The sequence below is a fragment of the Odocoileus virginianus genome, chromosome 3 (genome assembly GCF_023699985.2).
Source record: "Odocoileus virginianus isolate 20LAN1187 ecotype Illinois chromosome 3, Ovbor_1.2, whole genome shotgun sequence".
Lineage (NCBI taxonomy): Eukaryota > Metazoa > Chordata > Mammalia > Artiodactyla > Cervidae > Odocoileus > Odocoileus virginianus.
The window spans coordinates 37,485,179-37,500,818 of record NC_069676.1 but is presented as its reverse complement, the minus strand read 5'-3'; the positions used below and the strand labels follow the sequence as shown (position 1 = coordinate 37,500,818).

The window sequence follows — 15,640 nt, the reverse complement described above, 5'->3', positions numbered from 1 at the left end:
CTCAAGTATTCTGGCCTGGAAAATTTCATAGACTACAGTCCATGGGTCCCAAAGAGTTGGATACGACTGAGTGACTTTCAATTTCACTTTCAAAGAGGTAAGGAAAATCAGATAGGTGGAACCTGTGAAAGCGAGAGCAAGCACAGGAATGAGAAAGGCAATTTTTCATTTATTTATTTATTTATTTTATCCCAACTTTCTTAATTCATCCCAGGTGCTGGAAAATACCTCAGCATGAGAAGTGAGAACCAAAGCATTTGGGGGGATCCCCCTAAGGACTTCATCCTCCTGGGTGTTTCTGACAGGCCGTGGCTGGAACTCCCTCTCTTTGTGGTTCTCCTAGTGTCCTATGTGCTGGCCATGTGGGGGAACGTTTCCATCATCTTGGTGTCCCGCCTGGATCCCCAGCTCCACAGCCCCATGTACATCTTCCTTAGCCACCTCTCCTTCCTGGACCTCTGCTATACCACCACCACTGTTCCCCAGATGCTGGTCAACATGGGCAGCTCCAGCAAGACCATCAGCTACAGCGGATGCACAGTACAGTATGCGATTTTCCACTGGTTGGGATGCACCGAGTGCATCGTTTTGGCGGCCATGGCCCTGGACCGCTACGTGGCCATCTGCGAGCCCCTCCGATATACCATTATCATGCACCGCCCTCTCTGCCAGCAGCTCGTGGCTGTGGCCTGGCTCAGTGGCTTTGGCAATTCCCTCGTTCAAGTGATCCTGACGGTGCAGCTGCCTTTCTGCGGGCGACAGGTGCTGAACAACTTCTTCTGTGAAGTGCCAGCCATGATCAAGCTATCATGTGCTGACACAGCTGTGAATGACACCACGCTGGCGGCGCTGGTGGCCTTCTTTGTGCTGGTCCCCCTGGCTCTCATCCTTCTCTCCTATGGCTTCATTGCCCGTGCAGTGCTCAGAATCCAGTCCTCCAAGGGTCGGCACAAAGCCTTTGGGACCTGTTCTTCCCACCTGGTGGTGGTCTCCCTCTTCTACCTACCTGCCATCTACATGTACCTGCAACCTCCTTCCCACTACTCCCAAGAGCAGGGCAAATTTATCTCCCTCTTCTATTCCATAATCACCCCCACCCTCAATCCCTTCATCTATACCCTGAGGAACAAGGATGTGAAGGGTGCTCTGAGAAGACTTCTGGCAAGGATCTGGAGGTTCTGCATAAGGTAAAGACCTGAGATGTGGTAGTTTCCATTGGTTAGAGAAAATGAGGCAGGTGTATTGTGTGCTCAGAGTACTTTTCATTAAGGACTCAATAACGAAACAGTGTACTTGTTTTTGAGAGAGCCCCAAATTCCCTACCCAAAGTATCTCACTTCCTGTGTTCTCACAGTATCTAAAGTCCCACCTTTCCCAAGGATCTTTAATTCTAAGAGGCCATAATTAGGAATCATTTAAACAGAATTGATGAAAAGACGCTTGCTCCTTAGAAGAAAAGCTATGACCAACTGAGACAGCCTATTAAAAAGCAGAGACATTACTTTGCCAAGGTCCATCTAGTCAAGGCTATGGTTTTTCCAGCAGTCATGTATGGATGTGAGAGTTGGACTATAAAGAAAGCTGAGTGCTGAAGAATTGATGCTTTTGAACTGTGGTGTTGGAGAAGACTTGAGAGTCCCAGGGTCTACAAGGAGACCAGTCCATCCTAAAGAAAATCAGTCCTTAATATTCATTGGAAGGACTGATGAAGCTGAAATTCCAATATTTTGCCCATATGATGAGAAGAACTGACTCATTGGAAAAGACCCTGCTGCTGGGAAAGATTGAAGGCGGGAGGAGAAAGGGGCAATAGAGGATGAGATGGTTGGATGGCATCATTGACTCAATGGACATGAGTTTGAGTAAACTCCGGGAGTTGGTGATGGACAGGGAGGCCTGGCGTGCTGCATCCATGGGGTCACAAAGAGTCGGACATGACTGAGCGATTGAAATGAACTAAACTGATGTCCAGTAAGTATTTGTCAAATTATTTAGCTTCTAATTTCCTGATCTTTTCCCCTTCTCATGTTCCTGTTTTTCTTCTGCTTCTCCCATTTGCCTCTTTCTAAACTTTCTTCCTTTTCCCATTACTTCTAAGCATAAATAAGGTGAAACTAAGCCAATCTTATACTACTTATAAGAAATTTATGCTCTTCTCCATATATTTAAATCTCCATAAATTATATGTGCCTTTGAAAAAATTCAAAAACTGAAGTAGATTGCTTTCTTATTCCTGTCTTAGATGGTGCTTTTTTCAAGTTTAAGTTTTATTCTACAGAAAGTTTTTCCACCATTGACTGAGAATTAGTACAAGCATATGTATTGTGAGTATGTAAGACTCTGTATTGGTTCTATGAGTACAAAAAAAAAAAAAAATGGCATAATCTCTTATCCAAAAAAGGGAATGCACTCTAATTGAGAACACAGGGTATAAATACAATCATAATTAATGACAATAGAAATTTTAAATAACAAGTTCAAGTTTATTGCAATAGCTAATATTTGTAGAAGACTTCCAAGATGTAAATACTAAATTAAGTGCATTTACATAGACCATCTTGTTTAATCTGCAAATAGCTTTATAATATAATCACCTTTATGATTCTTCATTGTCATGAAATAAATTGATTATTAGAGAGGTTGCAATAGCTTGGCCAAGGTCCTTCCAGTAAATGAGATAACTGAGACCAGAACTAAACCAGAACTGTGTGGGCCACTTCTGTTAGTCGTAGAGCAGATAATAATGTTAGAACTTGTCATTAGCAAGTTCTAATGTTAGAACTTTATATTTGTATTTTGTTTTTTCCTGTTCTAGATTTATTTAAATTTAATTCATTCATTTATCCCCCTGCCATGCATATGCCAAATAAATCTTGCATATAAATTTATCCCCCTGCCATGCATATGCCAAATAAGCAAGCATAAGAAGTAATGTGCATGATAGTAGTAATAGAAATAATGTATAAAAATTAGGAAAATGCAAAATTGAAGAAGTCCTTCTACAATAAGGACAAAAAAAAGGAATACGAATCACAAAGCTAAAGCATTTGATTTAAGAGGAGTGAAAAAGTGAAAAAATCATGACTATTCCTGGTATCAAGACGACAAAGGATTTTTCCCCCCCAGGCGACCATATAGCAGCCACTGGGTAATAGTGAACATACATAATGATGCATGAGAGCTTACTCTTCTCATTTTTCCTAATGACACAGATCCAATTCAACAAAGCAATGTGACATGGAAGAAAGTCAATCCACACATATAGCTATGAAATGAACTAACCTAATTCTAGAACACACTGAAGAGTATTAAGCTTCTCAAAAGAGATGCTAGATTAAAGATGATCTCAAGGTCTTTTCTATCTTGCAATGAGAGGTGGAGACTGATTTTCTTTTTAAATGAGGACTGACATTAGTGACTTGTTTGACCATTTGAATGAACTTATGGTTGCTGGGGGAAAGGTAAGGGGGGAAGGATAATTAGGGAGTTTGGGATGGACATGTACACACTGCTATATTTAAAATGGATAACCAACAAAGACATAATGTATACCACAGGGAACTCTGCTCAACGTTATGTGGCAGCCTGGATGGGAGGTGAGTTTGGGGCAGAATGGATACATGTATATGTTTGGCTAAGTCCATTTCTTGTTCAGGCCTGAAACTAGCACAACATTGTTAACTGACTATACACAATACAAAATAAAGCTTTTTTTAAATAACTAAATAAAGATAGGATTATAAGAAAAACCTGGCAGCTTCCAAATAATAATACTCTTTTTGGGTCCCTAAAATCCCTAGGTAAGAAGTCCAGCTACCCTAAGACAGCCGTGCTAGGGAGACTGCAGGTAAATTCTACTATACAAAACAAACGAGGCTTCCAGCCAGCTATGCTACACCTGAGTGGAACCATCCTAGACCTGCCCACTAGTTAAAGACCATCCAGTGACCTTTGGTAGACATAACATGGAGCAGATGAGTCTCCCTCCCAGCTGAGCTCTGCTCAAATTCCTAACCCATAAAATGGTGAGATAAAGAAGCCTGGTGGGCTACAGTCCATAGGATTGCAAAGAGCTGGACAGAACAGAAGTGACTGAGCAATAAAATAGTTGTTATTCTAAGCCACAAAATTTCACTCTGGGTGGACAGCAGAGGGCCGTGGCAGGCAGCCATCGATAACTAGAATACCAGGGACCCCTAGACTATTCAACATTAGTTATATAAAGCCACAGGTAAACATGGTGAATTTTCCAGAAGCAGCAATGTTATGCAACATTTTAGGGGAAAATATTTAAATAACTCAACTAATAAGTAAATTAAAACATGCTTATATTACAATCAACTGACATGATAGATATAAAAATATAGGTAAATTTTTATAATGAAACACAAGACTCAATATTTTATATGCTCTTGGTTCTCTGCTTTGTTTTATAGTAAACTTCTTGAAATTCACTTTCCTCTGCCTTTGTAACTACTTTGTAGAAAAATAAGAAAGATTCATGAAAAGGAAATGATAGAATGTGTGTGCTCTTCATCTACTTTTTCAAAAATATCATTTTCCCAAGAAAGATTTGGAAATATATTGGTTTGTATTGTGAATATAGAGAGACTCTTTAAGAGGTTCTTGGATGTAGTTGTTATAAGTTGCCATTTAAGAGCAAAGCCATGGTCTTCAATGGTCACATCTTGGACACTTTACTCAAAATGACTCAATATCTAACCTGGTGTCTCAAAGTGTCTATCCTGAGTAGACACCCTCATCAAGTGAACAAGAAAGTCGGCAGAATATCAAAATCTTCCTCAAGAAAGTTTGGTAATATATATTCTAAAATTTCACTGCCACCTATAGAGGGTCAGCCTTTGATCGATAAAGGTTTTTCACACACTAAATATGGGATTTGCAAAATATTCAGGTAGTTGTTAGCCATATTGTCTTGTTGCAGAATCATTGATTATTGGGTTTTGTATAGAAAAAAGAATGACTAACTCTAGGGTTTCCATGACACATTTCTTTTTTATTTTTGTTTATTTTTATTGGATTATAATTGATTTACAATACTGTGTTAGTTTCTGCCGCACAGCTCAGTGAATCATTTTTAGACTGTTTCGCATATAGGCCATTACATCATTTTGAGTACTATGTACTGTACTATGAGTACTACAGTACTCTACTATCCAGTAGGTATATCTGTTTTATATATAGTAGTCTGTATATGTCAATCCCAATCTCCCTATTTATTCCTTCCTCCTTGACCCTCTGGCAACCATAAAATTATTTCCTACATCTGTAACTCTCTGTTTTGTAAATAAGTTCATTTGTATCATTTTTTAGATTCCAGATATAAGTGATATCATATGCTATGTGTCCTTCTCTGATTTACTTCACTGGCTATGATGACCTCTAGGTCCATCCATGTTGCTACAAACAGCATTACTTATATTTTCTTGTGGCTGAGTGATATTCCATTGTATTATATATATGTACCACATCCTATTTTATCCATCCCTTGGTCCATGAACTTTTCAGTTACTTTCATGTCCTGGCTATTGTAAATAGTGCTCCAGTGAACACTGGAGTACATGTATCTTTTTTAATTATGGTTTTGCTGTTGTTGTGTTCAGTTGCTATGTTGTGCCTGACTCTGTGACCCTATGGACTGCAGCATGCCAGGCTTCACTGTCCTTCACTGTCTCCTGGACAAACTCATGCCCATTCAGTCTGTGATGCCATTCAATCATCTCATCCTCTGTCACCCCCTCCTCCTCCTGCCCTCGATCTTTCCCAGCATCAGAATTTTTTCCAATGAGTTGGTTCTTCACATCAGTTGGCCAAAATGTTGGAGCTTCAGCTTCAGCATCAGTTTTTCCAATGGATATTCAGGGTTGATTGCCTTTAGGATTGACTAATTTGATCTCCTTGCAGTGTAAGAGGTTCTCAAGTGTCTTCTCCAGCACCACAGTGAGAAGGCATCAATTCTTTGGTACTCAGCCTTCTTTATGATCCGGCTCTCACATCATACTGGACTACTGTAAAAACCATAGCTTTGACTATATGAATCTTTGTTGGCAAAGTGATGTCTCTACTTTTTAATATGCTATCTGTGTTTGTCATAACTTTTCTTCCAAGGAGCAAGTGTATTTTAATTTCATGACTGCAGTTGCCTTCTGCAGTGATCTGGGGGCCCTAGAAAACAAAATCTGTTGCTGTTTCCGTTGTTTCCCCATCTATTTTCCATGAAGTGATGGGACCAGATGCCATGATCTTAGTTTTCTGAATGTTGAGTTTTAAGCCAGCTTATGTGTGTCACTTATCTCTGACATCAATCATTTAGCAGACCCAAAGGTCTAATCAGGTCACTCTTAATCTATGATGATAAAATAAATAAAATTAAATGTTTTAATTCTTTATTCCTCTAAAGAATTACAACAATCTTCCAATGTTTCCCCCATTAGCAATTATCAGATGTTTTAAAAATCTTATAAGTTACTTTTTCAAGTGCTTTCACTTTTTAGATGCCTTTGGAACTCAATATATTCTAGGAAAAATCCAAATTTATAAATAAACATATGCTTATCCTTGTCCTTTCTCTTAGTTTCATCTCCTATGATGCCTCTCCATCCACCAGACACTAGTTCTTCCTCTGCTCATCCTTGTCTCCTGTATCCACATTGCAGTTGTAAAGACTGATTCAAGACGTAAGAATCTAATGCAGCATCATTTTTCCAGTTGATGAGACAACTATATTTTCATTATACATAAATTCCAGCCAAATTCTCCAGCATAAGGATAACCATTTTATGTTATATCACATAAACATGTAAATCTTATTACTCTCATTTTATTCTCAGGGTGGAGGTACAGTTAAGTCATCACAGTGTTTCTCTATGTGCTTATTTTACTGAAAATGACAGGTCTGGCATTTTATAATACAATTATGCAGCATGTTTTATATTAATATTTTCAAGTTCATCACACTTGGCCATCTCGAGAACATAGTAACAACCAATGACATTGAGAGATGTTGAGAATAGACATTACTGTTGGCACATCCTGACAATTTTTTTTTTCATTCCCCTTTACCTCAAGGATATCTGTTCACTATATTGCTGAACTCAGGTTTGGCTGCTCGCTGCTCAAAAGTCATGAAAGAGGTCAGGTTGGTGGAAGTGAAAAATTGCTTTGTTTCAGAGACTGGCAACAGGTTGGAGGTGGAGGAAGTAGATGCCTATCCTAAGGCCAACTCCCCTTGGCAGAAACAGCACAGTCAGCTCTGGCAGTCATCTTGAAATTGGTCATTGGTAGTCCAACCAGCATCATCTTAATTGTTTTTGCTTGTTTATTTGCTTTAACTTTTTATTTTATATCGGGATATAGCTGATTAACAAACAATGCTGTGATAGTTTCAAGTGAACAGTGAAGGGACTCAGCCATACATATGCATGTATCCATTCTTCCACAAACTCCCTTCCCTTCCAGGCTGCCACATAACATGGAGCAGAGTTCCATGTACTATACAGTAGGTCCTTGTTGGTTATCCATTTTAAATATAGCAGTGTGTACATGTCTATCTCAAACTTCCTAGCTGTCCCTTCCCCCCCTTATCTTGATTAAGTACAGTTGATCTTCAGTTCCAGGGTCAGTTTGTTCCCATTTCCTTGAGGCCAGTTATCAGAATTCTGGCAGGTTATATCACCACTACAGTCTGGTCATTATGTAATTAACTTGTCCACAGGGTAGATGTTTCAATATCTATAAGACAACTCACAGGACATGACTCAGAATATTATCTATAGCCTCTGAGAAGGAACTAAAGGTCCTTGACTATGCTTAATGACTAAACTATTATTATTTAGTCTCCTTTGTCATTTTTCCTTTGTTTCTGTATGTCTCATTTCTCTGATTAAGCTTATTATTTGCCTAACATTTTTCCACAGAGAAAGGCAAGCTGAGAACATGGTGGAGGTGGGGGCAAGGACCCTAGGATCTTGCTGTTTCAACTATATAATGTGTGAAACACACACCAAGAAAATTAGAATCATGATCTTACCCCAAGTATACTGAGATTTATCATTTTCTTCCTTTGAACCTCAATATCATCTATTTTAGGAAATCTTCCTTGATGAACTAAAAGAGACACACCAAAAATTCTCCTAGTCCCATTTCCTCATCCCCTCAACTCCTGAAACCTCCCTTGGTCATCTCTTGGCACACATACTCAATTCTCATGTTCACTTATTTTTATTCACACTGCATACTAGATAGTACTGTGCTGGCTATAAAGCTATTGCCTCTCAATGTCAAGTTGACTCCTCTGCATTCCTCTTTGCAGAACTGGGACTCTGAGTAAAAGGCATCTTACTGGTTGGCTGCTTCCTATAAACTCTTCCATTTAGAAGCATGGTAGTCAGGCTAAAGGAGACAGAATGACTACTTCATCCTGCTTTCTTATATGTCTCAAACTCATCTCAGCAACACTGCTTTACCTCAGCTGCAGCAGCTTATTCCAGAGGTGGCAGCTGACTCCAGTATGCAACAGTTGAAGAACCAGACCTTCATATCCCTCTGGAACACCAACATCAACCCAGCAGCTTTCCTTTCTCAGAGGCTGAGATTCAACCCCATGGGACCCTCCTCCAAAGATCCAATAAATCCAAATTACCTGCTGACTGAAGTTGCTTCCCCCATGAAACTTTTGTTTTTTTCTCTCTTGTCAAGTGGACAATCCCTAATCTAACCATTCCTCATGTTCAATTTCCTCTGTTAAAACAACTGGTCTGGTTTCTATCATGACTGTACTCAAAGAGGGCAAAGACAATACAGAGAGTGCATAGGATCAGTGTAGAAAAAAGTGAAACCAATGTTAGTGGAGTGTAGACTTCATAATATGTCAAGGTTGGACATAGAAGCAAGTCAGCAGAGTAACTAAAAATTCATACTTATTAATGCATTTCAGATCATTGCCTGAATATCCATGAATATAATTCATTGTCATCCTCTCCCATACTCAGTGTCAGCCATGCCATGGGGGAATGTCACCCCCCCACTGTGTCCACCAGGAAAGGCGGTAGTTTGAAGCAGTCTCTCCACCTGGAAAAATATTTCAGTCAATAGTTTACTACATAACATCCATTTTTTTAAGGATAAAAATCTAAATTTTAAAAAATCCTCTATGATGAGAGAAAATGTCAAAGGACTAAATCTTCAGGAAAAACATGTAGCAAAATAACCCTCTGAGATATACTTCTTTTATGTTTAAAGCCAACAGTTTTATTGAGGTGTTACTTCATATCACACAATTCATTCATTTATAATGTACAATTCAATATGACACCTAAAGCACAAGCTACAAAATTTTAAAAATAAACAAGTGAAACTGAAAATGTTCTGCACAGCTAAAGAAACCATCAGTGAAATGAAAAGACAACCTAAGGAATAGGAGAAAATATTTGCAAACAATATATCTAACACAGGGTTGATATTCAAAACATATAAAGAACTTGTACAACTCAATAAAAAAAAAAAACCAAATAACCCAATTAAAAATTGGCAAGAACTTGAGTAGAGTATATGAGAGGCCAAAATGTACATGAAAAGATACTCGACATCACTAGTCATTAAGTGAAGTAAAGTCACTCAGTCATGTCTGACTCTTTGCTACCCCATCAACATCATGCTCCTCCATCCATGGGATGTTCTAGGCAAGAGTACTGGAGTGGGTTGCCATTTCCTTCTCCAGGAATCTTCCTGACCCAGGGATCAAACCCAGGTCTCCCACATTGTAGACAGACACTTTACCGTCTGAGCCACGAGGGAAGTCCTCACTAGTCATTAGGAAAATGCAAATCAATGTCACAGTAAGCTATCACTTCACACCTGTTACAATAGCCGTCATCAAAAGACAAGGGCTAAAGGCTGGCATGAATGCGGAGAAAAGGGAAGATTTGTAAACTATCTGTGGGATAGTAAATTTTTCAGCCACTACTGAGGTTCTTCAAAAACATAAAAATAAAACTACCATATGATCCAGAAACTCCACTTCTGGGATAGGAATATATCCAAGAAATGAAAGCACTAACTCAATAACATATTTGCAGTTATGTTTATAGCAGCATTAGTTACAATAGCTATGACTTCAAAACAGTCTAAGGGTCCACCAATGGAAGAATGGATAAAGAAGTTGTCACATAAATATAAGTATAGAAAGAGATAATGAAATTATTCAGCCATAAATAATGAGAAAGTCCTGCCAATTGTGATCTAGATGGACCTTGAAGGCATTATGCTAAGTGAAATATATCAGACCAAAAAAGACAAACGTTATATATAATCTTATTTATATGTAGAATCGAAATAAAAATAAAACTTCATAGGAAAAAGAGGTAAGACTTGTGTCTGGTGAGGAAGAAGGAGGTGAGAGAGGGAACTGGAGAATGGGCGCCAAAAGATACAAAGTTCCAGTTATAAGATAAATAATAAGAATGCAATGTACAGTGGGATGATTTGAGAGAATAGCATTGAAACATGTATATTACTGTATGTGAACTAGATCACCAGTCCAGGTTCAATGCATGAGACAGGGCGCTCAGGGCCGGTGCACTGGGATGACCCTGAGGGGTAGGGTGGGGAGGGGGTTTCAGGATGGGGAACACATGTACACCCGTGGCTGATTCATGTCAATGTATGGCAAAAACCACTACAATATTGTAGAGTAATTAGCCTCTAATTAAAATAAATAAATTTTTAAAAAAAGAATGCAATGTACAACATGATGACTATAGCTAACATGGCTGTATGCTATATAGGAAAGTTGCTAATAAAGTAGACCTAAGAGTTTTCAACACAGTGATTTTTTTTTTCCTTCTTCTTCCTTCTTTTTTATTGTTTCTATATGAGAAGATGGATGTTATTGTGCCAGGAGCCAGCACACGAGATCCCACCCATGACAAGGTCGTGAGAAGACCTGACAAGCAAGGCAGATCAGGACTTCAGGGATTTGGAAAAGCTGCCCCGGCGCTCACCTTAATGATGATCTCTGTCTTTCTGATGCTTGCTATATTAGACTACTCCCTAATTTCTGTGACATGGGTAGAAGGCCTTCCCCGATCTCTTTCCAAACAGAATCAACTTAGAACTTTAATTAATATGTCCGCTGGACGGTGGTATCCTATGAGATTATCCAGGATGAAAGGAGTGTTTCAATTTAGACCCCTTTGCTGGCATTCTAGCCTGCTTGGCAAATGCGTACTAAAGCACATAACTGCCCACAACACCTTAATCATGAACAGCATAAAGAACCTGATCACACAAAAGGCCCTAATAGGCACAGAGCCCTTTGGGAGGTGAGGAAGCCCTATTAAAGAACATAAAAATATTATTCTAAAAGCGGTTATAGCTAAAGATTTAGAAAAATAAGAGTTTAGAATTGTTCATTTTAACCAGGAATGCTAAACAGGGGCTGCCTCACTGGAGCTGCAGAGTCTTTGTGTGGTAAACCTTTTAGATAAATTTAACTGATAACTTCTGCGAAAGGACTGACCTTTGTGTTCATTAAAGAATAGATTACAGAAAACAGCTTTGCATTCACCTAGGTCATAAACTGTCGATAGGCCCCCAAGGCCAGAAGATAATGTACTAGACTCTCACAAAGAAGTATGCAGAAAACACCCTGGTTTCGTGAAGGATGAGCCGATGTAACATTAAACTATCTTCCCCTTAAAAATGTACTAACTTAGAATATAAAAGCTACGGTAAAAAATAAAGATTTGCCAGAAATCCCCAGTCTGGTCTCTCTCTCTCTCTCTCTCTCTCCCTCTCTCTCTCTTTCTCTCACCGACCCCGTTCATCCTGAGGGTACCCCTGGATCCTGCCGAGGCTGGACCCCAGCATTATTGAATCTATTGTGGTAGTCATTTCACACACACATAAATCAAACCATCAAGCTGTACGCCTTGAACATGTATAGTGAAGTATGTCAACTATTTTCAATAAAACTGGAAAAACGAAAAATTCAATGACTTTTAGTATATTCACAGATTTGTAAACTCATCACAATTTTAGATTTCTTTACTTCAGAGCATGCTCACTCCCCTTAGTCATCATGTAAGGTACAGTTCCGGCGAGGCAGAAAAGGAAAGATGACCTCAACAGAAGTAGCTTACCTTTATTCAGGCAAGGAGGGGCGACAGTTGGCCTAACGACCAGGCTGAGCGCCAAAAGGGATCAGGGAGGCTTCATACTTATAGGGAGGTTTGTGGAAGCGATAAGGGAAATGTCAGTCAGGCGGGATATTTTGAGTATTCTTTTGTTGAGATGACACTTGTAGTTGGGCAGGGGGTGATGAGTCTTCTGGGCGGGTGGAGGGGGTGGTAGGTTTCTGGACAGGGGGTGATAAGTCCCAGATAGAAGCAACTGGCCTGGAGCATCAGGATGAAACTAAAGTTATGCTTTGTTTTCTCCGAAGTTAGGTGATTCAACAAGGGGCCTTTGAGACTGTTGTTCTCTTTTCTAGGCCCCAAAGACTCCATTCCAGACCCTGAAATTATTTTTTTAAAAATGGGAAAAAGGGCGCCGTATCTCTCTGGCTACTTCCTGATGATAGGGGCAACGGTATTGGGTCTGGAATGGAGGATCGTCCTAGGGCCCACAGTCTCCTTTTTCTGAGCTTGAGGTGAGGCTCTGGAGAAGAAGAATGGTCTTGACCTGATCTCGAGAGATGGCTTGAATCCGTTCTTGGAGAAACCTTTGAAAGATATTAAAGAGACAGGGTCCAAATAAGAGGACTAGAATGATAAGTACCAATGGTCCCAGAAAAGGGAGCAACCAAGGGAGTATCTGTTGGAACAGGTTTTGGGGAGTGTAAAGGTTTTGTAACTCTTTTCTGTGGCATTCAATTCTGTCTCTAAGTTCTTTGACTCGGCCCTGGACTATGCCTGTTTCATTAACAAAATAGCAGCAGCCCTCTCCTAGGAAAAGGCAGGTCCCTCCCTTTTCTGCGGTGAGAAGGTCCAGGGCTCGCCTATTTTGTAGAGCCACAGAAGCCAATGAGTTAATTTGTTCTTGGATTGAAACGAAGGACTCTACTACCTGCTCCATGTCTTCATTAAGTTCTTGGGACAGCTTGTAATAGAAATGGGCAGAGGTCGAGATGCCTCCAATCCCTGTGCCTAGGGCTGCTGCTATGCCAGTCCCAATCAGGAGGGGGGCTATGACAGCTCGTCTTTTCCTGTGGGAAAGTTTCCCTTGGGGGTAGACTATTTGTTCTATCTCTTCCTCTTTGAGGAATGTTAGGCCTGGGGTCAGGAAGACCAAGATGCAGGGTCCAGGGGGTTCAAGGAGGAGACATGCATATGTATGGGTCCCACAGAGAATGAAGATTTTCGGTTGGTGCAATTATTTGTGCTGTTCCAGAGAACCCAAGTGGAGCAGAAGGAGGGAGCGGAGTTTGTAAGACCAGTGTAGTTGGGACTAGAGTAGTTAATACAGGTTAGGTTTGAAGAGGCTGAGAGTAGGACATTGTCAGAGACTGGCCCATGAGTTGTGTAGTTTTCTGTTGGGAAGGGAAGGTATAGTTTCCCTGTGACAGCCAGGTTGAGGGTCAGGGACTGGCTCTGTGTGGTGAGGGAGACAGTGACATGCATATCCAGCACTGGGATGCGTGCTGTGTGCACTGGAAGAACTGGAAGGGAGAGATGAGAAGGCGGGTTAGATGTCGGTTGCCAGAGGGAGGTTTTAGGAGAGGCCGTAATTGGGAAAGGAGGTCTAGGCGTTTGTAAGGCTCAGGGGTTGCCTGTAACCAGGAAATTATGTTCTTTATAACTTGTTCTTGTTTCTTTTCCCGATTTTGATCTAGTACCCCGCCCCTGTCTGAGTACCCCCAGTGGGTAATAGGATAGAAACATATGTTTCTTCCATTTGGCTTATGGCAGGTACTCACGAAACTCCCTCTCTTTTGTACTTTGACAGTGAGTAGAGATTTGGACTTCCCACTCCCGAGGTTCATGGTGCATGGTTTTGGAGCTGTATTATAACATGAGGAATGTACATAGGAATAAACGTCTGAGCAGGGGCAGGGAGTGGCCAGAAGGCTGGGGAGTGCAGCAAGGATAAAAAACAGGGGAGTCATGGGGCTGTTAGTTAGGCAGTGCAGAGGAAATAGCGCCCTAGGAGCAGAACCCAGCTAGCAACGTAGGCAATACCCACGGAAAGACGAAGGCTAGGTGGCCAGTCTTGAGGGGAGACGGTTACTAGGCCTATAGCAAGGATTAAGATTAGGAGTGCAGTTATAGTTAGAGAGACAGGGAGAGGTCAGTCAGGGTGAGGGGCAGAAGGCCCCAAGTTGGTGGTGGTTTAAATCTGAGGAGAAACAGTGCTCATTAGGATGTAGAATGATGTAGAGAATGAGAGTAAAGAAATCAATTTTGTCTGGAGTCAGGTTGGAGAAGGTTCCCTGGAGCCACAGTTGAGACACCAGTGTAGTCAGGTCTTTGAAGGAGGTTCCTGTTGGGGCGCTGATCCAGAGGTCTTGTAGTAGTTGGGTCAGGAACAGTTGTAGGTTGAGGAGAGTCCAGGTCATTCCGTGTCCTCTCCGATGGTTGACAGGGGTTGTCGCCGGGTGAATTTTAAGGAGGTGGGTCCTGTGAGGGAGACCTGATAGGTGTCATTTAAGGAGGGCAGTGCAGGATTGGAGGTGACCCATTTTTAGACGAGAGAGGTGTGCCCAGGAGGTGACCTTTTCGAGTTTAGCTGCAGTTGGGGTAAGGAGGATGATTTTGAATGGTCCCTGCCACTTTGGGGTCAGGTCACCCTGGGGATTATCAGACAGATAGACCATGTCCCCAATTTGTAAAGGGGGCAGGGAGGCTTGGGGGGCAGGGGCAGGCAGATTGTGGTTGACGTATCTCCAGAGGGCATTGCGGAGTTGCGCCAGCAGAGAGGAGGGTAGGAAGCTTGGTATGGGGGGAGTCCAGGAGGGAGCGTGGGCCTTCCATACACCACCTCAAGGGCCTCAGCCCCAGGGGCTTTCTGGGCAAAGCCCGTATTCTGAGGAGAACAACTGGCAAAAGTTTAGTCCAGTCCAGATGTACCTCGAGGGTTAGCTTGGTAAGGGTTTCTTTGATTGTTGTATTCATCCTTTCTACCTTTCCTGAGGACGGGGGACGGTATGGAATGTGAAATTTCCAGGGTATCTGTAAGAATTGGACAAGTTGTTGGGTGACCTTGAATGTAAATTCTGGGCCATTATCAGACTGTAGGGATGAAGGCAGGCCAAACCTGGGGATAATTTCTGTGAGGAGGATTTGGGCCACTGTGTGGGCTGTTTTGTTTGTAGTGGGAAATGCTTTTACCCATCCCGAAAAGGTGCCCACAAGGACTAATAGGTGTCTGACTCTCCGGACCCGGGGCATATGAGTAAAGTCTATCTGCCAATCCTGTGCTGGGAGGCTGCCTCGCATTTGATGGGTTGGAAAGGATATCGATTTACGGTTGGAATTGGGGTTAGTACGTTGACATGCTTGACAGGAGCGAGTAAGGTTATCTAAATATTGTTGGTCAGCAGTGGATATGGAGAAGTGGTTACGGAGGAACTGTTGGAGTGTCTTGGATGAGGGATGAAAGAGTGAGTGTAGATAAGAGAGGA

At 41.3% G+C, this 15,640-nt stretch overlaps 1 protein-coding gene across 1 annotated transcript; it reads left to right on the top strand.

Moving 5' to 3' along the window:
* The first annotated feature begins 234 nt into the window (after positions 1-234).
* LOC110143969 (olfactory receptor 2B11) lies at positions 235-1,191 on the top strand. Its single transcript, XM_020903743.2, has one exon. It carries the CDS (start codon positions 235-237, stop codon positions 1,189-1,191), a length of 957 nt encoding a protein of 318 aa, XP_020759402.2.
* The last annotated feature ends 14,449 nt before the right edge of the window (positions 1,192-15,640 follow it).